The sequence below is a fragment of the Artemia sp. Qi Xiang Cuo genome, chromosome 5 (genome assembly GCF_049724085.1).
Source record: "Artemia sp. Qi Xiang Cuo chromosome 5, ASM4972408v1, whole genome shotgun sequence".
NCBI lineage: Eukaryota > Metazoa > Arthropoda > Branchiopoda > Anostraca > Artemiidae > Artemia > Artemia sp. Qi Xiang Cuo.
In genome coordinates, this window is record NC_142798.1 from 59,621,802 (window position 1) to 59,647,398 (window position 25,597).

General features: G+C 33.7%; 1 protein-coding gene across 1 annotated transcript; it reads right to left on the reverse strand.

Moving 5' to 3' along the window:
- Positions 1–928: 928 nt before the first annotated feature.
- On the reverse strand, positions 929–25,597 carry LOC148952332 (zinc finger HIT domain-containing protein 2). Its single transcript, XM_089089178.1, has 6 exons — positions 25,441–25,597; positions 19,106–19,330; positions 12,243–12,426; positions 10,803–10,905; positions 6,661–6,870; positions 929–2,900 (listed from the first exon to the last, which is right to left on the reverse strand). Exons 1-6 carry the CDS (start codon positions 25,595–25,597, stop codon positions 2,559–2,561), a joined length of 1,221 nt encoding a protein of 406 aa, XP_088945304.1. The 3' UTR covers positions 929–2,558.

Consider the following 25,597-nt stretch of genomic DNA (forward strand, 5'->3'; position numbering starts at 1 on the left):
CCAAACTAAACCTTTTAAAGGACATATTTCTTCCAAAATGAATGATAGGGGCAAAATTTAATATAATAGTTGTTTGAGCTCTTATAATATTAATCTCCTATTTGAAATATAAGAAAAACATAATAGGGTCCCAAAATTTCCGTACTACCCTTGATTCATATGGCTGTTCCTGACGCAAAAAGGTTCATACATAACGGATTCCGAAAAAGCACAAGACTGTTCATGTAAAAGTGGTTCATTCTATCAGTTAAAACACTAGGGGCAGGAATAATAGCATGTGATGGGATGGAAAGCTATTTGTTTGTTTAACCCGCTGGATTTTTTCAAAGGTCCAGTAGAGATATATTTATCGCAGCCGTTGAACCATCTTTATACATGAACTCAAAGCAGAAAACGAATGAAGTCTCATGGAAAACGCGAAACGGCCGTTTTAACACGACGACTCTGCTGTACAAAGCCATAATTAAAAGTTGCGTTCACACATTGAAAAAAAAAAGGCTCATTCGAGAACTTTACTTCCACAACAAAGCAAACGACATTTCCGCCTACAAAATAAAATGGAAGTAGGTATCAAAATCAAACAATATGAACAAAAAGATCGGAATACAATGAAAGATACTCTCTTTATGACCATCACAAAAATCTCAGCTGAACTTAAAGAAACAAATATTAAAGATTGTTTTCTCATGTTTGTTTATTTACCTTTGATAATGGAATATTACAATTTATGATATATTATTTAATGTGTTTTGTTTTTGTCCCCACGATGGGATGGCCTCATCCTCCTGCCGACGCCCCTCCTGCCCTCCCTTCCTTTCTATTTTTCCTTGTTTCTTAGGGTTTTGTTATTTTTTTTTTTTAAATCATGTTAATTTTTGCTATTATTACTATTATTATAACGAGATGTCTTGTTTTGTCTATGTCCTATTACTTACACACCCAACCTTAGGAGCTCTGCTCTCTGTTGGGGGTTAATGTTTTCTGTATTTTTAAGTATATTAAATAAAGAAAAAAAAAATTAACTACTTTGAAAAAATAACAAAATGTCCACCATCTAACTGCTAAAATTTGAAGATTCGCATTATATGTTGTAGTCACATAGATATGACAAGTGATAGCACAGATTCGTTTCGAAATGCTATGGGAGCTAAAACGCCAATAATTTACTCAATTTATTGGGCTTCACCTAGCAAACCTATAGCCAGTCACAAGAAATACTAAAAAATGGAAAACCCATCAGAAAAAGTACAAAATCGAAAATCTTTCATATTGCGCCTGATCAAGGAAATATTCACATATTTTGTCTCATCAGTCAGTGTAACTGATTTTACTAACGAAAAAAGAAATGTAAATAAAAACAAGCAAACATCTATACAAAGAACAATGCGCACTCTTTTCGAAAAAAACAAAACAAAAGAATACTAGTCTTTTTCTCAAAACATTAAATCAGGTGCTTCGGCTTCGAAGGGTTTTTCAGTTAATTCTTTGTAATTTAATGTAATTGATTTATATGTAATGTATTTCACCAGTTAAGGTGTAATAATTACACCTTAAGGTTTATGTTTTCTGTGAAATTTTTGGTATGCTATTTTTCTGTTTTCTTACGGTTTTAATATATCACCGAAAAAAAAAGATTTTGCTATTATTCCATAGTTGAGATTTAGGTCTATCCATCTTCCGAATTACTTGTACATTTTTGAAATTTACTTTAATAGTTTTTTAGGTCGAAAATACGCTAAATATTTGTTGAAAATTGCAGAAAAAAGGACATTTTCCTATTTTATAAGCAAGTTTATATCCTTTTCCAAGAACAAGTAATATTACAATTCTGGCTCAGTGGATGGACAGGTCTGAGACTAATGAATACAATGAAATAAGTATCTTCCTTTTGGTGTAAGTTACAGCGCAGCTGTTTCGCAAAACCGCTTGTTTTAGAGAATAATCTCACAAAATAATCTTTTTTTCCTTGTTGGCAGCTCGATATTCAAAATAAATTGTTTGTCTTTCTTTGACTTTAGTCTCAAGAAAATTTTTCTCATGCTGTCTATTGACTTAGCAATACTACTGTAGGCAAAGATAAGGCACTACAGGATCTCTGGAACACAAGAAAACAAAAATATATAGAATCTGCAAACTGGTCCACTGTTTCCTTCTTAGAAAGAGAAAAATCTCATTTGAAAAGCATCCACACTACAAAACAAACAGACAATAGGCGTAACAGCCTATGCAACCATCACTAAGACAGGTAAGACAGAGCAATATCTACTTCCCACTGTGAGTATTTAAGCTAATTTGAGAAATCACTCTATATTAAGATCGTGATAGAACGACAGCGAAAGTTTCAAATAACATAAATTAGGCTACTTCATTGGACAAAATAAATACTTTTGCATCATTTAAACATTTAATAAATGGAAAACGATAAAAGGAACATGACTAAAACTGAACTCTGGTTTTGTTTGAGAATTGTTCAGTTACAGAACTATATATGTCCAATTCGACCGTCCAATAAATCACCGTTGACATAAACCAAACAGGACTCAAATGCACTGTTTTTTTTATGTGGTGTTACTCAATAAAACATTATTGGAGAATAATCTACATAAATCATTTCCGAATTCATACACCCACGCGAGAAAAAAATCAATTTTTTTCAATGACAGCTTAACTTTCTTTCGATGTAGATTTTCAACGTTTTCACTAAAATTTAGATCTTTCTCAAGTCTTGATTCCTCAGATTTTGGCTTCTGGTTTAAAAAACTATTGAACATGGCTTTTATATCTGAGAGGGCAGCCATGAGGTAATAATTTGGAAGAAGGGCATGAGGACCAGATAGGATCTTCCGAACACCCTCACGCGCTGATTTTACAATTTCTGTAGATGACTCTAACTCTTGGAACTAAAAATGAAAACAAAATTAGAAAAACAAAACAAAAACAAATTGGATAGCTAAGTTTAAGCCGCTGAAACCGGTATCGAATAGATATGCGTAAGGGTACCGATACGAGGATAGCTTACACCACTACCCAAATTTAGGATAGTTATAAGCCCCTGTCATATGCTAACTGACTACATATAACTGCCCTGAATATATTGGTGCGTAAAAACCAAATATCCGGGTATTTCCTGTCTCTAGGGAAACCGATGCCGAGCCCGAGGACAACAAAACAAAAATTAGAGTAAAAACACCATTGAGACTTATCTAAAGAAACAAATGAAAAAAGCACAAATATGCAGTCCAATTCAATTTTAAATAAAAGCTGATTTAAGATTAAAAGTCTTCTGGGCTAAGTTTTTCACCGGTGAAATTTTTTCATTTCGAATTTAAATGCATCAACTTCATTCACACGAGTCCAGACATTGTAATAAATCATAAATGGATAATTCATATTGTTCTTTTAATTTTACCGTGTGCATAGCACCTGAATAGTGCAGAGCACGCAAAACTGCGTACCTGCTACGCGATGAGTCAATTATCTATCCCTACTGCACTTCCTGTAACTGCCAGAGTCGCCAACGTAAGTTACTAACTGAACGAAATCAACATTCACTTGTTTAGATAACAAATGCCACATAAAACAAAATTAAGTTTCATTCTCAAAAGCAGTTATCACAATCCGAATTTTCATTCACAATCCAAATTTTTTTTAGCCAAACTTACGGTTCACAATAAATAAAACAACGACAAAAAAAAAAAAAAAAAAAAGAACGCTAAAAAAAAATTTGCTTAGTCAGAAAACATTGGCGCAGCGTACGCCGAGTAGTACATTCATCAAATGACCACGCGGCCGTCCAAGAATAAGATAGTCTAATAGCCTATATCAGTTGCTAAGCAAGGCAAGAATAAGACCAGAGACCCGCGGCTGCTCAAGACCAGATGTCCTGGAAAAGGATGATTACTGCTCTCCCAACGTTGGCGCAAAGCTGCCAGGAGAACTAATTCAAGTCAGAAAGTCAATCAGCCAACATTTCTAAGAAGTTCTAATCTTAGGATTAATTCTAAGAAGCTCTAATTATAGGATGAGATTTTCCTCAATTTAAGGATACAGCCCCTAGGCAGGTGAATTTTGGTGCTGCTAATTGACAAGAAAAATGCCAATCGACTAGCAAAGAAAAGAATATGAAAGTTTAATTGGATCAAATAAAGAAGCTATCACAGCAACTACACACATATGGAAAGCTTAAAGAGGCTTGGAAAACAACAAATACCAGACCAGAGAGTAGTACTAAATAATGAGAAAAATCACAATTTATATAGAGTTATAAACAGTGTAAAATAAAATACAAGACCTGAAGACTGATTATCCTATAGAAGGATAGAAGAAAAGTTCTAAACTTCAGCCGACCAAATATTATATGTTATAAACATGTAAGAAATCAATACAAATTTAAAATAAAAACCAAACAATATCATATGCACAGAGAGAAAAAAGTAAAAATTCGCAAATTGGCCATTAAAACTAACCAATTTCTTTTATCAAACAGTTCGTGGTAACGAACTGTAAGTAAGGAGTGGCCCGGCTCAATAGTAACCAAAACTCCAAAAAACGGAATTTTAATATCAATATTTTAATATCAATATAATATTATATTGGCTTATTATTCTGATTCCAAATATATAAGTTTCATTGAGTTTAGTGTCTTACCCATCAAAAGCTACGAGCCTGAGAAATCTGTCTGATTTTCGAAAAAAGGGGGAGACACCCTAGAAGTCATAGAATTTTAATGAAAATCACACCCTCAGATTCAGCGTATCAAAAAACCCTACTGTAGTGGTTCCTAGCTCTTGCCTGCAAAAATAAGGAATTATTTTATTTTTGCCAGAAGAAAGATCACGGATGGGTGTTTATTTTTATTTTCCTAGGGGTGATCGTATTGACCCCGGTGGCCTAGAACGTCAGAAGAGAGCTCATTCTAACGGAAATATAAAGTTCTAGAGCCCTTTTTAAGTGACCAAATAATTGGAGGGCAACTAGGCCTCCTCCCACGCCACTTTTTTCCCAAAATCGTCCGATCAAAATTTTGAGATAGCCATTTTGTTTACCATAGTTGAAAGCCCAAATAATTATGTCTTAAGATATAACATGACTCCTCACAACTCCAAGGGAAAGGTTTTTAAATTAAAACATTTGCCCATCGTTTAAGTGTAGTATTTGTTTTTGGGAAGTATGCATACAAGTTTAAGGTGGGAGGGGAGGACAAATTTTTTTGCTGGGGGGATTTTGCACGGGGAGAAATTTTCAAGGAGAGGGACGTTTCTAGAGGGTGAACTTTTCAGGGGAAATTTACACTGGGGGAATTTCCCAGAATTCCTATACGAAATTTCTTCATATGTCTTGCTTTCTCTTTACCGATTCAAAATTACGTGTGGAGATGTTAAGGGTAATTGTACAGGGAAGTTTTCGCCAGGATTGTCCAGAGGATAACTCTGTGGTGAGGGGGATTTTTCCGTGGAATTGGAGCTAGACGTCCTGGCGTTTTTTTTTTTTAAACGATCAGAAATTAAATAAAAAAACGAGTTTTTTCAACTGAGAGTAGGGAACAACATTAAAATTAAAAAAACGAACAGAAATTATTACGTATATTAGGGGGGTTACCCCCTCCTTAACATCCCTCTCTTTACGCTAAAGTTCGAATTCTTTAATTCTTTCAGAGCGACGGCTGAAACACAAGGTTCGTTTAATTAGAACAATAAGAAGTTTTTTTAAAGTGCTAAGAAAGTTTACCATAAAGAGCGAGGTGTTAAGGAGTGGGCAACCCCTCCCCCCTAATATGCGTAATAATTTCTGTTCGTTTTAAGTTTTAATGCTGCTCCTTACTTTCAGGTGAAAAAACTCGTTTTTGTTAATTTAATTGTTCTGATAGAAGAGTAAATAAACCTTCTAATGTATCTTATCGCCTGTAAAAATATGGGAGACAATTTCTGGTTCTTTTTAAAAATATCCCTTCGTAGTGCAAGTCTGATTAGACAACGTGGTAAGGGGATAACAGAAATGTATTAAGAATAACCACTTGTTCCATAAGACCCATCGCTAAGCCCCATTAAGTTCCTAAGAGAAACACCAGAAAATAAAAGAGTACAACTACTGATTTGATACCAATGTATCAACTAGATGGTGCAAATATTTATCCAGGAGTTTTGGTGTTCACTTTTGCGCTTAAGTAGGGATAATTTTAATATATAATTAGTCAGTTTGGCCCATAAAAAAAAAAAAAAATTATTTATCATTCAATGGGCAATACGAGTTTTTGAATTTTTGAAAGTTATTTGAACTCAGCATTTGAATGTGGTTTTGTCATTTTTGAACGTGTTCAAACCCTTATCAAGTACTAACTTCAGTAACAGGTGATTTCAACCTTCTGGGTCTTAAAAAAAGAAGAAAAGAAACAGCACTCTTTGGTCAGCAATTATGGAAGAATATGTTGAACAGAAACACATATCAAATTGATTAAGGCTGAATGTAGATTTTTATTTGCAAAGGCTCTTTTTCCGTCATGTCTTTTGACCAATTCTGCTGACACACACAAATGCATTTTTCTCGTTAAAAATGATATATTAATTCAGTAGTACATGATATATTATTCCAGTAGTACATGATTAGCAAAAACAATACATATTACACACATTCGAAATTTCTTTAAGCGAAAAGAGAACCTACAATGTATATTTGCTGAATTGCGTCTTCAATTGCCTCTTCCGCAGAATTAAAATTGACTGATAAATTTAAATTTCTTGAGACCTTCAGCAGATTCACGATCGCTTCACCTGAGAGATCTGACAAATCACCGTTAAACAACAGCACAATATAACAATAGCCAACCAGCACATTGAATACGTTGAACTGAACCAAAGGCGAAGGATCTCTTTTCTAAGAGAAAATTAAATTCAAAACACAAATATACAATTTAAGGTCAAAACTCAGCACAGAAGTATGACAACAAAGCCAGTACTATACCTTTTTAGTTATGTTGATATCCATGACAGTTGTCGCATTGAGGGGCCCTCGAAAAAAAAGAGGCTGAATGTTTTACACATAGTAATCAATTTAATACAAATTAAAACTTATTTAATTTTCTTTTAAAAATAGAGTCGGCAAAGCCTATCGGATGTCATAGATTAGAAACAAAACTCAGCGTAAACTCTTTTACGAGGATCGGGAACCTAAGGATTCTGAAAGCATAAAGAGAGTATAAGAGTGACCAATATATATCCAGTAATATAGGTTAACGACAATATAATATAATATGACTAATTATATAGGTAGATATTCAAATAGATAAGCATAATAAGCATAAGCTGGCCTGAACCATTTTCTTTCTATCTTCAAGAGTCTTCACGATTCATGAAATAATATTTAGCATAAAATAAGCTAAACATTTCCAGTATATTATATTTAGAAAGCCCATGCATAATCAAAATTTACTGTCCAATATTTTTTAAAGAAATAACAGTTTGTAGTATTATTGAAATGTTTGCTCCAAGAGTTATGCACATATTTAAGTTTATTTTTTGCACATATAAAGCCGACTGAATTTTAACCAACATATCTAATTATCTCCCTATTTGGTCGCGAATATCAAGCATAAATTTTTATACTAACATGATTTCATCAAAGAGGAGAACCCTAGAAAGATTTAACCCAATTACCATGAAAACAGAATACATTTCTTCACCTTTGATTACTTCTTTGATATATAGTAACGGTATGATTAATTGGAATCTGGATTTTGGGGATGACTCTGAAATTCCATCGTAAGGCACTGAAAGCTTTATAAGATTGAATGCTGAGAATCAACACATTGAAGTCAAGGCCTTATTCAGGGGAGCAGTTAGGTAGTTTGACCCCCCCCCCAAGGCTTATTCTCATAGAGAATATGGAGGCAAGGGCTGTAATTTATGCCCCGGATGCAAATAAGGTTTTTATGGAAGGGGTGATCGTATTAAATTTAGAGGAGGCTCATTTAATTGTAAGTTGAAAGTTTTAGTCCCTTTTCAGAGCCAAATAGCTATAGAGCAGTTAGGGAGTTTGACCCCCCCCCCACCAAAGAAAAAAAATCCGACTCGTAAAAACGTAATAAAAATGCATAAAAACATATTTTTTATACTTTTTGTAGCCCCCCCCCCCAAACAAGAATTCTGGATACGGCCCTGATTGGACCATATAAGAGCTTATCACCTGACAGGCTTATTCTCATAGGAATGGCAAGATCATTTGGCAAGGACCGAATGCCCAAACGGAAGCGTGCTTTTTACTAGACGAAGAGGCCAAAAGCCGACTCTTTTGTCTAGTTAGCAATAAGAAATTGTTCCAATTTTTGATCAATCCGGGTAGCTTGAATGAAAAACTTTTGTTTCTCCGTCGTGGCTGAACCCGTGTAAGGTGACAAAGTATAGATTCTTTAACAAAATTATTTTATGATTTTAGTTCAAAAATTTGTTTTATTGATGTGATTTTTCGAGTAAGTTTTTTTTTTCTGTTTATTTGTGTTATATTTTATTTCGTTTATTACGGCTATTGAATATATATACAAAATATTAACACATGTTGCAATTACGTATTATTCAATGTCTCCACAAAGTTCCTCGTTATCTTCTTTTTTTTTATATTTACAGCAGGGCGGGTTCAATCTTTTATGGTAAAAAGTACTTAAAAAAGAGATTGTTCTGCTTTCACATTCGACCGTTATTCACACTGCCACAAAAAAAAAAAATTAATGATTTTTTTTTTAGTTTTTGACTTCGAATCTGCCCTACTTGGAGTTTTAACGTTGGAACGGCTGTTCCCAGGATCTGACCCTAATTCTGATTCAAAACTTTTTTTATTTTTTTAGGTTGGGACTAATTACTTTGGTCTTTCAAGTTTCAAATACTACAACTGGAAACAAAGTGAAAATAGGTGCTTAAAAACGTCCCTTTCGACCATAATTTTGGCTGCAGATCTATTCTTTAAAGTTTCACACACGTAACTCAATTAATTGTTGAGTTAGTTAAAAGCCCCTCTTCTTAATCTTTACTTTGATTATATAAAAAAAAAATAAAAATTTTAACTGAAAGTAAGGAGCGATATTAAAACTTAAAAACGAACAGTAATTATTCCGTATATGAAAGGGGCTTTCCCCCCCCCAACGCCTCGTTCTTTACGCTAAATTTTCTATTTTTTTTTAAATGAGAGGTTTAGGAAAGTTTCAACCTTTTGTTTAAGTCGCGAGGGGGCGTGGAGGGGACAGCCCCTTTCATATACGGAATAATTTCTGTTCGTTTTAAGTAATTAATGTCACTCCTTAATTACAGTTAAAAAAAACTTGTTTTTTTTTTCTTCTTCTTAAAAAAAGCACCTGGAATCCTAAAAGGACTCCTTTTGGCTTCTAACTACACTTTTATTCTTATTAGTTACAAATCACTTGGACTCCAACATTTGGTGTCTTTCTGGCTTCCAAGTTGGTAGATTCTCCTCCATGGCATTAGGGGGGGGGGCGGAGAAAACTAAATTGGCTTTTTAATAAGGGCCAAACAATGGAAGCGTAGGGTCCTGCTACCATTTCTCCACAAATTAAGAGTAAACTCGGCAGGTACCTCTACGGCTCTTGCGACAGGACCCTCCCCTTCTTCTGTTTGTCGACCCCTCTTCTTTAAATTTACGATACTTCGGAAGAAGTTACTCACTCAAATAACATCTAAATTCATTAACACACCAATTGCCTCTATATAAAACTTCTTTTCGATGGAAGCTGGCAAGGGAGCATCCACAATCAGGTTAATATCTGGTGGAAATTTATACGGTTGAGCTAGGGCATTCAGTTTATGAATCTAAGGAGTACTTGCTGTGCATTCAAAGAGAAGGTGTTGCAAAGTTTCTTCAGTCAAGTTGCAGAGTCAACAATTTGGGTCACTATACTGCTTCCATCTGAATTCTTCTCTTTTCAGTATTACTGCTAAGCCTTTTATTTTAAAGTGCGCCTGATGCATTTCAGGCTCTTTGAAAATTGGAGCCCTAACAGGAGGAGGATTTCTATAAGGATGGCGGTTTCTAATTGCATCTCTATGTGCGATTGAATAATTTTGAGCAAGCTGTGGGTAGATCGACTTTGCAGTCTCTGCGGCAAGAATGTCCACTTTTTCGTTATAGTGGATGCCTACATGGCTGGGAATATGCTGGAAATTCACTGCTATGTCAATCTTATATAGAGAATCAAGTTGTTCTCTTATCTCCTGCAAATTAGTGTCCTTTGCGTTCCAGGTTAAGGTTTTCATTAGTTTAAGAGCAGTCTGAGAATCCGAACTGCTACTACTAACAACTCACTGCAGCACCAAACCACCTGAAGCCAACAAAGCTACGCACGCTCCTGCTCCATCCCAATCTAATCAGGGCCTCCTTGTCTACGCTCTACAAGAAAGTTCCCATTTCCCTTAAATCTTTCCTTACGACATCCTCTCACCCCAACCGGGGACGACTGGCTTTTCGTTTGGCCGTAGACTGTTGGCCAAAAAGGACAATCTTTTGCAATCTGTCATCCTTCGTCCGCAGAATGTGTCCTAGTCATCTCAATCTTTCTCTCATTATAGCCCTAGAAAGAGGGATTGAATCACAATTTTCACACAGTCTAGTGTTTGAGATACGGTCAGTCAGTCGGGTACCCAAAACAATCCGTAGGCAATTTCTCTGGAAAACACCTAGCAAATCTTCCTCCGTTTCTCGGAGTGCCCCTGCTTCAGAACAATACTTGACCACTGTCATCACTGTACGGAAGAGAATTACCAATTATGCGTATGAGTGTTAACCTAACTTTTGTCTGAACTTACCATTATCTCACTAAGTTTTTTAGTAGTGCAGATCTCAGGACTACCATTTTTCTTCAATTCATCTTTGAAGGCTCCTTCGCTATCGAGAACTTTTGACATTGACCTTGAAAGAAGGTATAAACAATACAAGATAAAAATAGATTTGAAAGACTTCTGAAGAGAGGTATTGCCTTTTACTCAGAGCATTTCAAAAACATGCACCCCTAAAATAAAAATATCAAAGACTAGTAGCCTACTTACCCTTTCCCCTCACTGAGGCCAGTAATCCAACAACTCCATAAGTTATCGTATCTGAGGCCGACATAATGGAACTCAATACAACATTTTGTACCGAGTAAGGTTTTTTTTTGTTGTAAAACTATCATTCAGAGTAAATATATTATCATTTATTTGCAAGTTTATTCATAAATAATAATAAAACACAAGGCAATAAATTACCCCATCAGTATAATTTTTTGCCATCGAATTCCTTAAAAACAAAGAGATTGAACATTGAGCTGTCAAAAGACTGAGGACAGTCGCCAGCCCTAATTAAGTCTAAAATATATGATTTACCATACTTCAGCGTGAGACCTTTCTAACCGTCCATGTATCCTTGGACCCCTCTTCAGTCCCCCGTTACCGAATCGGGTCATTACGTTTTGTCCTCTACGAATTTTAATCATCTACAAAAAAAACAAAGCAAAAGACAAAAACAACTAAAAACACTAATAATTCTAGAACATAGTACAAAGTGTGTATGTCAAATACACCCTCATTATTGTCTGCTCTCTAAGCCAAAGAGTAATAAAGGTAAGTGCTTTTATTGACAGATTCAAACTACAGCAAATATGAAAAAGATAAAACACTGTATGCCTTACTCGAAAAGATAATGAGAACTCCTTGTGTAATATTGCGAAGATATTGGAAAGAGCGTGGTGAAGACATATAGTGCCTTTCACGCTCATAAGATATAAAACATTGATTTTTCCCTGGGGACATAAGATAAGGGTGAAGCCACTGCAGTGCAGCTGCTTTATAAACTGATTGTGAAAGTTATTGACACCGTCGTTTAGGGAATAATGGAGCAGACCTAGATGGACACCAATAGCAACTCTACAAAAATTCTACCACCACAGGAGCCAGGTCAAGATATTATGATTTACGTATTTGTAAAAAAATTCATGCTTCATGCAACTTATGAAAGTCAATGCAAGTTTCTAATCTTTATTTATTTGGTAGATGGACTATCTCTAAAATTAGAGCATATTGTATCAAATAAACTTTCAATGAATAACACTTGGATAAATAATAAAAAAAATACTGCTTTTTAGAATTAATATCTTTTATAGCACTCGATTACTCAGGTTTGAAAATATTTGCGCAAGGATTAAATTTTAATTTGGTAGCATTTTGCAAGCTATTGTAAAAGAAAAATCCATAAGAAGCTGCAGCGCCTACCGAAAGTTCCACCATGGTTTCCATTGTGGGACCATTTTGATAGCTTCGCCGCTAGCGAGAAGTTTTTGAAATTCAATCTTTTCTTCATCTTTTAACAAACTCCAAATTGTGTCTGCGCTGGCAACATCAATTTCAGCAAATTTTTTCTCAAGGTCGTCAACCCCTTCGTTTTCCTCATCTGAATCTAAAAAGACAGATTTAGGTTATTTTGCCAGATCCAGAACTAGGTATTTGTGTTCCTTTATTAAAAAGGATTTTTTTTAGAACCCAACAAACCTTTGCTACTGTTAAGATCACAAAGAAAATGCAAAAAAGGGTCACTTGTTACATGAAGTAATAAAACAGGATACAGAGGAGACTGAAAATCTGTTTGTACGGCACTTGACAGGTTTTACTTTTGTTTTGATGTCTAGTAAGTCTGCAGATCGTTGGGGAAGGTGGAACAATATATTGGTCTCTCACTTTTCTTCTTGTTATGCCATTTGAAACACTAACAGCCTTTACCGTGACAAGCTGACAAACAGGGAGGGATACAAGAAAAAATCATCAGAGTAGGTCAGGGAGTAGATGGAAAAAATCAATCAAAATATACAAAAAAAGTATCATAGGCTTTTTTCTACCTTTTTTCTAAACTAAGGCACAGTCAACACATACAACTCAACTCCAGCTGTAAGGAATTTCGCATACTCAATGTTTACGAAAGTAATTTTGTGATAATATTAAAAACAATGATATTTGGTGATTTGAAATTTAAAAAAACTTCAGAATAAAATACATCTGGATTTTAACTCTCAAATGATCAGCCACAAATACATTTTTTAAAACTACAACAACAGGCAAATTAAATAAAAACTACACAAAAATAAGGGTCAATCGTAAAAATCATGGTACTTGAAAGGAATATGCAGTGCAGGTCTCGAGCCTTCATATCCTGCATACAGCATTCATCCCATTAAATATGATATTTAATTAATCCCACCTACAATTACAAACTTGTTGAACTGTTAAGTCCCTAAAGGCCTATGCAATGGGAAGCACTTTTAATAGCGTCTTTATGTGATTCTGTTTTTTCGATACTGGTTCCTAAATTATCTGGAAAAGAATTAAATCTGCTCACATATGTCAATATTGGAAGCAGTTACCCTATAACGATTAAAAGTCGGATTATTGCTCAAGGAAGAAAACAATTTGAAAAAATATAAATTTAAGCAAGGAGATTCCAATTTCGAAACCAAAACTTGAAAATACAGTCTACTTGAAAATATATTATCCTAGTTCGCATATTATCTAAGTTAGTAAAAAAATTAAGGAAAATTCTACAGGAAAATAATGTTACACTAATTTTAACGAATGAAATATCGACAGTCAAACCTTCTAGCCATAAGAAAACTTGAAAGAAAACAAAAAACAACAACAACTAAGAAACATGACTTTCGGGTTTCCTTTATTTTTATTTATTTTTCTTCTCAGTTTTCCTTAAAAAATAATCGACGCCCATTAATTGCTTGACATCAGGTAGGACATAACCCCAGCTGCCTCTGAAATTGGAATATACAAAATATTTGGGTAGAAAAATGTAAAAAATTTCTGGTTTTAACTTCGGTGTGGAGCATATCCTTCGGTGCTTTTTAGAATGTGACTGGGTCAAGTTGGCTTCCAAAAAAATTGTACAATATCCAAAGGCAAAACAGTCTCTTTTTTTGGAATAGTACTTGCTGCACAAAGTTAATAGGAAAAGATATACTGCATAAATCATGACTTTATTGAGTCAACTAATGGCTCTGAAACTAAAATCAATCTCGCTCATGAGCGATCGACACTTTAAGGCTTAAGGTTCCAGAAACTTTAAGACAAAATTCCCTAGAAATTTAAAATATTAAGAAGAATGTCTAAATACCCAATTTACCAAACATACCAAAGCCCGGGGAAAATTGAGGGTTAGAATAACGCATAAATCACATTGCAAAACTTCGAAGATTGAGCAAAACTTCCGAAAACTTTGATATTGTAATTAGAAATCATACTTTTAAAAACCCATTAAACGTCATTCTGTTTCTGGAATCTAGATTAGGAAAAACTTCGTTTTAAATAAACAGTAATAAAAAACAGAATTTTGTACAGAATTATGTTTTCAAATTAATTGCAACAACCTTACAGGAAAATAGCCTGCTTATTTACAAAGCAGATTACATTTTCTTGTAAAAATCCAGATATTTCTATGCTTATTTGTACAAAATAGATATCCAAGATTATATTAATTACATGATAATTGATTATATATATATATATATATATATATATATATATATATATATATATATATATATATATATATATATATATATATATGCTACAATAATGAGCCTGTATTCACAGCCTGTATTATTTTCTCAGTGAAGAAAAATAAAAGAACGAAAACGATAAATAAAAGTTCAAATAGGGATAAAATCCTTTTAATAGACAGTGATGATGATAACAGTGATAGAAATTCACAAAAATACCAGATATTTCGGTCACATATACAGTGACCGTCATCAGTAGTAAAACTAAACTAAAACAATTTAAAACAAAAGTTTACATACTAAATCAAATAACACTACATATTGTTTAAATCTCTAATTCTTTTCAAAGCAAAGGCGAAAGCTATTCTCTTTGACCTTCTTGGATTCGGTTCGTTAGCGTTCAATGATATAACATTTGGACAAAGGTCAACTACATTGGGTGAATTGAACTTTACTCTGTCAGATTTTAATAAATTATCATAGATAGAGTTCAGCCCATATTCACCTGTATCCCGGTTCAAAGCTATATTCTTGAAATAAATTTCTTCAAGTTCAAGAGTTCGACGAAAGTTTTACTTTAAACCCCTGTCCCTATAAATCAAAGAGACATCCTCGAACAAAATAATATGATCCGGAAAATTAAAAATATGTCCCGATCCGAAAGGGCTGAAGTAAAATCTTCAGACTTAAAATATTGCTTTAAAGCCGAAGAAATAGAATCTTTGTGTTGTAATAATCTCATTTCCAAACTCTGGTTAGTACGTCCCACATATGAGCTTCCGCAAATACATGGGATCTGATAAACCCCACTTTGTTGCCCCAATGAAGTTAGATCCTTCCCGGAATTTAGAAAACTACCCAAAGTATTATTACTCTTTAAAGCTAACCTTAGACCATTGCTTTGTAAAATTCTTTTAAGTTTTTCACTTAGCCCGGGTACACATGGTAAGGAACAAAGAATGCCCTTCTCCCGAGTTGTTTCCAAGACTTCCTTAGAAACCTCTAGAAACCTTTTTCTTCTCTTTGAAAAAGTCTGGTTTATTAACCACTCTGGATACATGTTGCTTATTAGTATTTTCCTTAGAAAAGACAATTTCTCCTCAACAAATTTTGGAGAGCAAATACTAAAGATCCGATCAGTTAAAGAAATGATCAAACCAATTTTTACTTGGCGAGCGTGACCGGAACTATAAGACAAAAATATACCGGCCCCAGAAAATATGTTTTAAAAAATATGAATCTAACGCAATTGTTTCAATATTCTCCACAAAAATATTAGCTAATAAAGGGGATAAAGGGGCCCCCATAGGTAAACCATTTATTTGTTCGAAATACTCCCCTCTAAATTGAAAAAAATAAGAGAACTTATTGCGCAATCTTAATAAATGCATTATTATAGAAAATTCTAAATCGTTTTTGCCGCTAATCAAATCCAAATTTATGAACAGCTTTCCTTCTAAAAGAGTTTTGGCTGCTTCTACATCAATATTTGTGTAAATTGATTCAATGTCGAAGTTTTAAATCAAAGAATTCGAAGAAATTTCTACTGTTTTCAGTTTTTCAACCAAATTCGAAGAATTCTTAATATACGAAATTTGTGTAGATAAAAGTGGTTTACAGATTGACACAAACCATTTGCTCAAAACACTTGTTGGTGACCTTGTACTTGACACAATTGGTCACAATGGTAGGTTAGGCTTATGAATTTTGGGAAGTCCATATAATTTAGGGCACAAGGAACTGCGTGGCAGGCATTTGTTATAAAGTTGAGGTGTAATTTTTCCTTCATCCTTTAAACACTTTAAATCATTCTTAAACTTATTTGTAAAAGAGTCTGTTGGATTATTCAAAAGCTTCTTGTATGTTTTTTCACCATTAAGTAAATTTTTTAATTTTGATCCATTTTCCCCAGTATTCATGATAACTAAACTGTTGCTTTTATCTGCATTTGTAATGGTAATTGAACCATCTTTTTTCAAGTTTTTAAGAGTTCTTATGTCTTTGATGGCCGTAATAGAAAATTCCAGCTTCAATACAAATTTAGATAGGGTTTTAACGGTAGAAGCTCTAACTAAGCTAACATCTTTTGTTAGATTTGCGTTTTTATTCAAAGAAGTTTCTATTGAAGAGATAATATCTTCCATGGGGATTTAATCCGGTTTAATACAAAATTTCGGACCCTTTTCATGCACCGATTGTTCCTGTATCGTTAAAGTTCTTGATGAAAAATTAACCACACCTGGTCCAAGAATTGACGAAGGTATTACAGCATTATTTGTTGATAATTTCGAAAACTTTTTTAGATAATTTCGAAAACTTTTTTCGATAACACATGTTGAAAATAATTAAGCTAGGAAATGGGAGGGAAACAGCCTGAGAGAATTCCAAAAGGCCTGCCTATCGATGTTAGCAGCACAACATATGAGCAACAAAACTGCATTAGAGAATACGAACACATTTTTCAGCTATTTTTACTGTTTAACTGATGAAAAAAAAATTATAAAAGTTATATTTTTTACGTCTTTACGAGTTTTTTTCACAGTTCATAAAAACTCTCCTGGGACCAGGTGCTGGGTTTCCAGCCGAGAATTTGGGGAGAACTGTCTAGCCTAAAGAGCATGGAAAACCGACAAATACAAGCTAAGAAAACAACTTTTCCATCGGAGAAAAAAAAAACAGCAAACAAACAACATTATCTTGTATTATAGACCAAAATTCAGAAGTTAATTATAAAAAATACCAAAAAACATTTTTCTTTATTTTACATATGTTTTTTTTGTGCTTTATTACAGGTTTCAGATAAAAGAAACACTGTGCCAAAAGGAACAAAATGTTGTTCCATTTTAAATCTTTTTTAGTAGAAACTTCAGAAAATGGATGAATCTATTTTAAATTCAAAGGGCTAGTGCCCTTTTTAATAGTCAAAAGGGATTAGTAATATTTTTTTTGTTGTTTAGACCAGGGCTCTTCGCATCGAAGGAGTTGTCTTGGGAACTTCGAAAGGAGCTCATTCGATTGAAAATAAAAAGGGTTGATGCCCTTTTTGGTAGTCGAAAGTGAGTGGAGGGCACCTAGTCCCCCTCCCACACCCACCCTCCCATTTGCCCATTATGTTTAAAAACTAAATGTTGTCTCAGGTTTAAATAAAAATGCACTGTGATAATGCTAATTCCCAATAAGGCATCTCAGCATTATCCCAAGAACGACTGAGGATATTATGTTCAAACTTTCGAGGCTACTTCTGTTCTCAAAATTTAACCAAATCAAAATAGTGTAAGTGTATCAAAGCTATCAAAGAAAGTAAACAGTTTTTTTTTGCGAATCGTATCATGTTTTCCATTTCAGGTCAACTAGAGGAGGTATGAAACTAAGTTAAACAGTACAATTTGTGTCCAGATAATGTCCATCTGTGTCCAGATAATAAATGTTTTTACTTTTATAACTTTAATAAATCAAATAATTTTAACATTTTGATTACTAAATATCAGTATATGTATATTAAACTGACAATGCACAGTCATTTGTATTTTTTCAGCAACGTGCAAATTATTTTCTGGCCATGGGAAGGCATAGTGGTCTTGAGTCCAATTTATGTTAATTTCTACTCGTTTTGAGTTTGACTCGGTTATTTATTGGAATTTCTATTCGTTTCGGGTTTAATTTATTTGCTATTGCTGGTTTGTCGTAGTTTTAAGCTTGGTAGACTATTTTATTCTATTTTTGCTCATTTTTTTTTTAATGGAGTTCTTTACTTTTATTTGAAAAACTGATTTTTTGGAAAAAGTTTTTTTAATTAATATGGCTAAACACCTGTATAATATGATGCAACTGCAGTGGTATCAATTCATGAAAATGTCAGCGGGGGGGGGGGGAGCGGGGGGGTGAATGTGCTTCTCAAGATCTAGAGGGGGGGGGGGAGTTTTATATTTTTCAATGAAAATAACAAAAAGATTGTTTTAATCTAGGGGGATTAAGTCCCCCCTCCCCCAATTTGATTTACAATTATTGCAAAAAAGATTTTCTTGCTTTTGATTTTTTTTTAATTGATTGCTGAATACTCACACAAAACAATTAACTCTGTAAACTAATGGTTAAGATTGTAAAGCTCTAAAGCTGAGAATAAAACTTTCTAATATGAACATGGTAAAACTCAAATAAACTTTCTCATTTTCATATCCCATATAGAGAAAAACCTAACCTATGCAACCTACTGCAAAATACTTGATAACTTCAATTCAAAATCAACGGACTCGGTTACCTCTGATTTTTCTGATTACCTCTGAAAATAGTCAGCAGTTTGTATTAGAAAAAAAAAAAAGAAATCAAAACTCTCCAAAAATATACACCAATAGTTACCCATAGTTCTAATCCAAGCTTTCTTGAAACAAATCGCAGTTTCGGAAGGTGTACAGGATTGTTTAAAAAGAAGTTTTTGCTTTATCAGTTTTTTCAAAAAAGAGGGGGTTTTCAAGTATAATCAGGCTCAAATAGTAGTTGAAAATTCGAAGAAATAAATTAAAAAAATTATTACGCCACAATATACTTATGAAACTGGTAGAAGAAGTCATGAAAAATATTTACCAATGTCTTCATATTCATTGTTTTCATCTTCATTGAATCTTTTCAAAGCTTTTAGAATGTTTACCTCACTTTTATTGAGGTCTTTTCCTCTTGCTTCTAGCTCTTCTGATATAAATTGTCTGTAAAATTCTTCTGAGCAAGCTAAGTGGTCTTGAGATCTATAACAGTTTATGCTGCAGTATAGAATGTTACACTTTGGACAAACATACTTAGATGTAATGGTTTTTCATCTGTAATTGGAGAAAAGAAGAATTATGAAAAGAAGTCAGTTCTTGAAATCTGTAAACGGAACAGAAAACCTCATCCACTTTACCAGTTCTAACTAAATGTATAGAGGTCTGACTGTTGAGTGGCATCGGAGTAGTTTTCCCTTGAGGAAAGCAAACTTAAATATAAAAGGTATGTTTTCGGGGCACGATTTCTATTTTTCAGGGAGTAAGGAGGTCTTTAAACTAATTTTAGAGATGATCTACTATTCCCATTGTCTGCAGGTTTGGTTCTTTTATTAGGCTCATATTGTTGAATGCGCACTTATTTTGCTCTATTGAAAGTGTTCAACACTTAATTTTACATAAGTAATTTGAAAATTGGAAGAAACTGCCAAAGTCTAGCAGACTAACTTTCACTCTCTATACATCTATGGTTTCCTATTGTACCAAAAATCATATTTGAAAGAAAAAACAAATAATAAAGTTTCAAATCTTGTAGCTCCATATCACACTTAAGAAAGGTTTTGACAGGAAGATTATAATTTACCCTGAAATAAACAAACCAAGAATTTTCTATCCATAAAATAAGAAATTAGCCTACAAGTTATAATAATAATGATAATAATTTATTTATGGCCCACCTTTAAACAAAACAAGTAGAGTAAATTTCACTTAAAAGGAAGAAAAAGCAAATACAGAGATACACAAACAACTTGAACCTTAATCTTAGACAAAAACACATGCATAATATTATGGTATGGGCCTAGGGACACAAAGGCCTGTATTGTTTAAACTAGCACTAAGAAACTCAAACGAATGAACAATGTTGGTAGCCCCATACTTTTCAGTAATAAACCTATTACAATATGAAGTTACAAGGTACAACAAAAATTTACAATATCTAAAATAAGCAATACAGATCCAAAGCAAATCTTTCTTATTCAATAAATAATAAACATACCTACAAAAAAAGACAGAATGGTCACAATATGTTGAATACAGTTTATCTAAATCTTGATGTGAATATTTCAAACAGTTAGGTACAATAATCGTATATCCAATCTTCAACTTTTCTTTAACATCTCTCAGAAACTGGGGTCATAAAAAGGGCTCTGATTGAGCTCTGATACACAATAAACTAATAACAAATTTAATAAATGTCAATGAGTGCTATTAAATGCAACTGCCTATTGAATACCAAAAATTAATTGCAATAAGCTTACTGTATGCAGAAATAGACATCTACATGAAAACACTGTTGGTACTTATCTAACAAAAGATGTTTGATTTTCGCACGAAGTAGGCCTATTTAAGGATTTTTAGGTTACTGATTGTTATTGATATAAGGTTACAATTGAAATTTGAAGGTAGTAAAAAAAAAAAAAAAAAAAAAAAAAAAAAAAAAAAAAAAAAAAAAAACGCCTTCCAGTTTCTACTGTAATTTTTAACAAAGAATTAAATTTGAAAAATATTGTAATAAGGAAGTCCAAAAACAAAACTAAGCAAGCAAATATCTTAGGGATAGAAAGTCTGAAAAGGGCTCATTTGATTGTTAATCTTAAGATCTTGTGCCTTTTTGGATTACAATATGGATAAGAGGGCACTCCGCTACCTGTAGCGCTGCAAGTACTCTCCAAACTCCCAATAGCATCAGATCAAAATTTTAAGATAGCCCTTTCAGTCAAAAAGCTTAAAAATATGTATCCAATGGCAAAACAAGGTTTGTGTATAGCCTAAGCTGTTGTATATAGCCTAGAATATATATATATATATATATATATATATATATATATATATATATATATATATATATATATATATATATATATATATATATATATATATATATATATATATATATATATATATATATATATATATATATATATATATATATATATACTCTTTCTACAAAGGTGTTTATGTTACTGTTGAAACCAGAATCATGCAAGAACTCTGAATAGGTATTAATGGAGGGCCCCAACGAGTCTGGAGCCCTTCCCTCTTCTAACCTTGCATACATAAACATATTGTTTATGTATACAATTATTGCCTTCCATCTTATCATATTATACCCAAAACTCATCCGTATTCTTATATTCACCATTCAGGCAGTAAGAGCAATATTTATCACATTATTTGCTCAACTAGTATTACTACATCAATAGTGTTTGTACATGCTGAAGAACAAGATTTAGACCATCTCCCTATCTCACTTACTCTTACGCTGAGTTTAAACCCTGCAAGTTTTTGTGAAGTACCCCGGTCTTCAAAATGGTTTGAAAAAAGTAATTGGAAGAAAGCTGATGTTCCTCTCTATGCGTTAACACTAACAAACCTGCGGTCTGCTATACGAGGTCCCTATAATCTGCTTCAGAGCTCTATACAATTGACTTGCAAAAAGGACCTAGATTGCTATTGTAATCAAATAATTAAATGTCTAAAGATGCCAAGGCAGTTGCAGTGCCGCTGCAACGTGTTAGACGTGGTACGCAAAAACCTATTTGGTCTTTAGATGCTAATTTAAAAACTTTGAAAAATAAAGCTAAGTTTTGGTTAAAAGTCTGGAATGAATGAGATAGACCGCCTTGTGAAATTGTATCTGACCTTGAGCGTAAGACGCGGAGTGAAAATAAAACAGACTTCAAGTCAGTGCGTTATCGTGGAATGGATTTTCCAATGTGAAAGAGAGAATAGTAAGAGGTTACTAATTCTGAGTTGATTAGAAGTGATATGCCAAGTTGTGATTGCCTTCCTGCATCTGCTTGGCCTGATCCGTACTCGTCTATTTTTTTCTCATGTTGATTACCGTGTGCAACCTTTATATTCTCATTCCCTTTCTGATATTTTTTGCACCCGTCTATCTCAGCAGCCTTGTGTTCCTATTTCTCTTTCATCCGTAATTGAAGACATTAAAAAACTTAAATCAGATAACGTTGATAGTGATGGTATATCTAGATTTCATCTTTTATTAGATTGATCCCCCCTTATTGACCATATACACTTACTTCTCCAGATGTGTATTTATACTTCTAGTGTACCAGAGAGTTTTTGCGTGGTACTGTTTCTTCAATTTTAAAGAAGGGAAATTCTCCCTTTATTTGCTCTTCTTACCGACCTATTACTGTCTCTTGCACTTTCAGTAAAGTTCTTGAGCTTGTATTACTACCTTTTGTGACTGATAATATGCTTGAGAGAGATAACCAGTTTGGATTTAAGCCCGGAGTAGGTTGTCAACACGCATATTGTGTATTATCATCTTTGCTCCTTGAAAATTCTTCTAAGTGAAGGAGTATATATTTTTGTACTTTAAAACTATCAAAAGCTTTGGATAGTGTATGTCATAGTCAGCTTTTTTCTGCTCTTCGTGGTTGCGGTGTCAATCTATCGGTTATTTTGCTTCTTTGGTACTGGTACTCTAATTCTTTTCTTTGGCTGAAATCTGTACCAGCATCTATTATTAAATTGAAAAGAGGTTTAAGGCAAGGTCGAGTTTTATCTCCAACCCTTTTTAGTTTATGTATTTCAGGAGTTCTGGCAAAGATATCGGTTACCTATCTCTCCGGTTTTTCTGATGTTTCATACCTGGCTTACACTGATGATCTGCTTCTTATAAGCAGTACTAAAACTGGTTTATCTAACATGGTTTCTTGTGTTGCCACTTCTTTTTCAGACATAGGCCTTTCTCTTAATGTAGATAAATGTAAATTTCTTTCTCTTAGTAACATTTCTAGTACTTCCCTTCACTGTAGTGGCTTTACTATCCCTCTCGTAGATTCTCTTTGATGGCTCGGTATTTTTAATTACTAATAGTCTTCCGAGCTTGCGCCAGCGCACAGTCTCAGATATTAATATGAAAATTAAATTAGGATATGCTAAGATTGTTGCCAATAGAGGTAAATATAATAAACTCGCCTTGGCCAAGCTCTACTCAACTTTTTGTGACCATTCAATTCTTTTTGCTTCTGGAATTTTTCTCCTTCTGAAGAAAAATGTGTTAAAAAGAATCCGGATTAATTATTTTAGATTTTGTAAATTTTTGTTGTTTCTTCCACCTTGGACCAAAAACCAGGTAATAATTAATAAATTTCTTGTTCCTAATATTACTGAAAAACTGGAAGCACTACACAGAAAACTTTCAAATACTGCTTGTATCCATTTTTCTCTGCACCATCACCTTATCAGGTTTTTTTCAGTCGTAAGTTATTTTTCTTTTATTTGTTTAGTTGTTTTTCTCTGTTTGGTCATTCTAACTTTTTTAGTATTGTAAAGAGTGAGTAAACATCAAATAATGATAATAATAATGACAGCTTGTGTCCAATTTCTGCACATTACTACTTATTAGACTCTGCTAGTTGTCAGTTTTTTTCCCTTCCTCTTTTCCCCTCCTTTCATGCTATTTCTTTTTTGTTTTAGTTTCTTTTAAATTATTATGTGTTACACTGTAACTGGTAATCTTTGATTTATATATTGATTTGTTTTGCATTTTATGTGTTTTTCCTCGTGATACTCCACGTATTGTACCTCTGTACAGTGTGGGTTAGAAATAAATAATAATAATAACAATAATAATAATAATTGTATCTATATTGATTCATTACATAAAAATGTCGAATGCATTACATAAAAGAAGCTAAAATTTGAAATTTGGAGTGCATTCAACCATCCCTTATCTGGCTTATCTAGCTAGCCCTTACTTCCCTGGATGTAATCTGTAAGAGATAACAACAAATACTTATCCAGTCAAATGCCAGTTGAAATACTTATGGACAAGAAGGCAAATAAAGACACTCGTCATTCTTCAATGTAAACATATTTTATTTATAGATCCCTGAAGGTGTACCACTGTTCACTATTACTGTTTTTTTTTGTTCTCTGCAAACAATTTCTCAAGATTTTCTTCTACTTTTGAAACAAATGAATTCTTTGTTTACATATGATGTTACTTATCATATATTTTCTATGTATAGCAGGTAAAACTTGCCCAACAACTAATCAGGACCAATTCACAAGTAGAAATCCTCCTAGCCTCTCAGATAATTTATCTCTTGTGAAATGCTAAGAGTAAGTAATCGGGCTTTTCATATATGGTAGGTAATCTTGATATACTTGAACACACAACTGATAATGCGTTGCTTAAAAAAAACTTTTTCCACAAAGTAAGTTTTTCAAAGAAATGTAAAAAACTCTATTAAACAAAAAATGATCAAAAATGATATCATTTATTTATTGATGCTGATTTGTGGTAGTTTCATGCTTGGTAGATTATTTGATTTTATTTTTGCTCATTTTTTGTTTAATGGAGTTCTTTACTTTCCTTTGAAAAAATGTTTTTGGGGAAAAAGTTTTTTCATAATTAATTTATTTTCTTTTTATAGTGACATCATTTTCAGGGAAAAGAAGGCGCCTGGGGGCATTTGCCCCCCCCCCCACCTGGCCGCCACCCTGACACTGCCGGACCGGGAGGTCCGGTATTCACGGGACAGGCGGCCGATGATTATATGGCAGAAGTTGAAGGTGGACAGATGAGTACATATCCCTGTGAGTACAAATGATATCTGGGTTCAAACACACTTGCCAGTTTTAAGAAGTATTGTAGAGTGTATAAGTGAATCAAATGTATGTCAAACATTGTGACTGGCAAGACCTAAGCTTTCACCCACTAATTCCACACCAAAAAGTGCATTTGCTACTACAGGAAGCACATCAGCATAATCAGTTCTTTAAATAAATCCAAATTGATGCAGAGGTGTATAGCAAACTGCTTGAGCCTCATCTTGAAAATGAAGCTCAAGAGGTTTACAGAGAGTAGTTGTAATATTAATAGGGCAAAAAGAGGTGCACTAGGGATGAGCTTTTTCCTTCTTAGGAATTGAAGGAAGTTCTCCAATACCTTAATCAATTTGAGAGCTTTAAGGTCCTCTGGACCTGTAGTGCTCTTGAGTTAAGGACTCCCAGTCAAACCTTTACTGCTTCTTCTCCCACCCTCCAAGCTGTAGAAAACTGGAACAGTCTCCCAGAAAGTGTTGTGAAAGCAGCACCCTAAATGCATTCAAAAATGAACTAGACCAAGTCTGCAAAGAACACATGTACACACACAACTCTTGAACATCTGACTTTATTTACTTAAAACTGCTAACACTACCATCTGTGCAGACTCCTCCAAAGTTGATGTTGTGCTGGCCATACACTCTGAGGAGACCCTTACCCATGATTTAAATTGCAGAATTTCAGATAGCCAAGTATCAGAGACACAAGACTTGACAAACCAACTGACATCCAT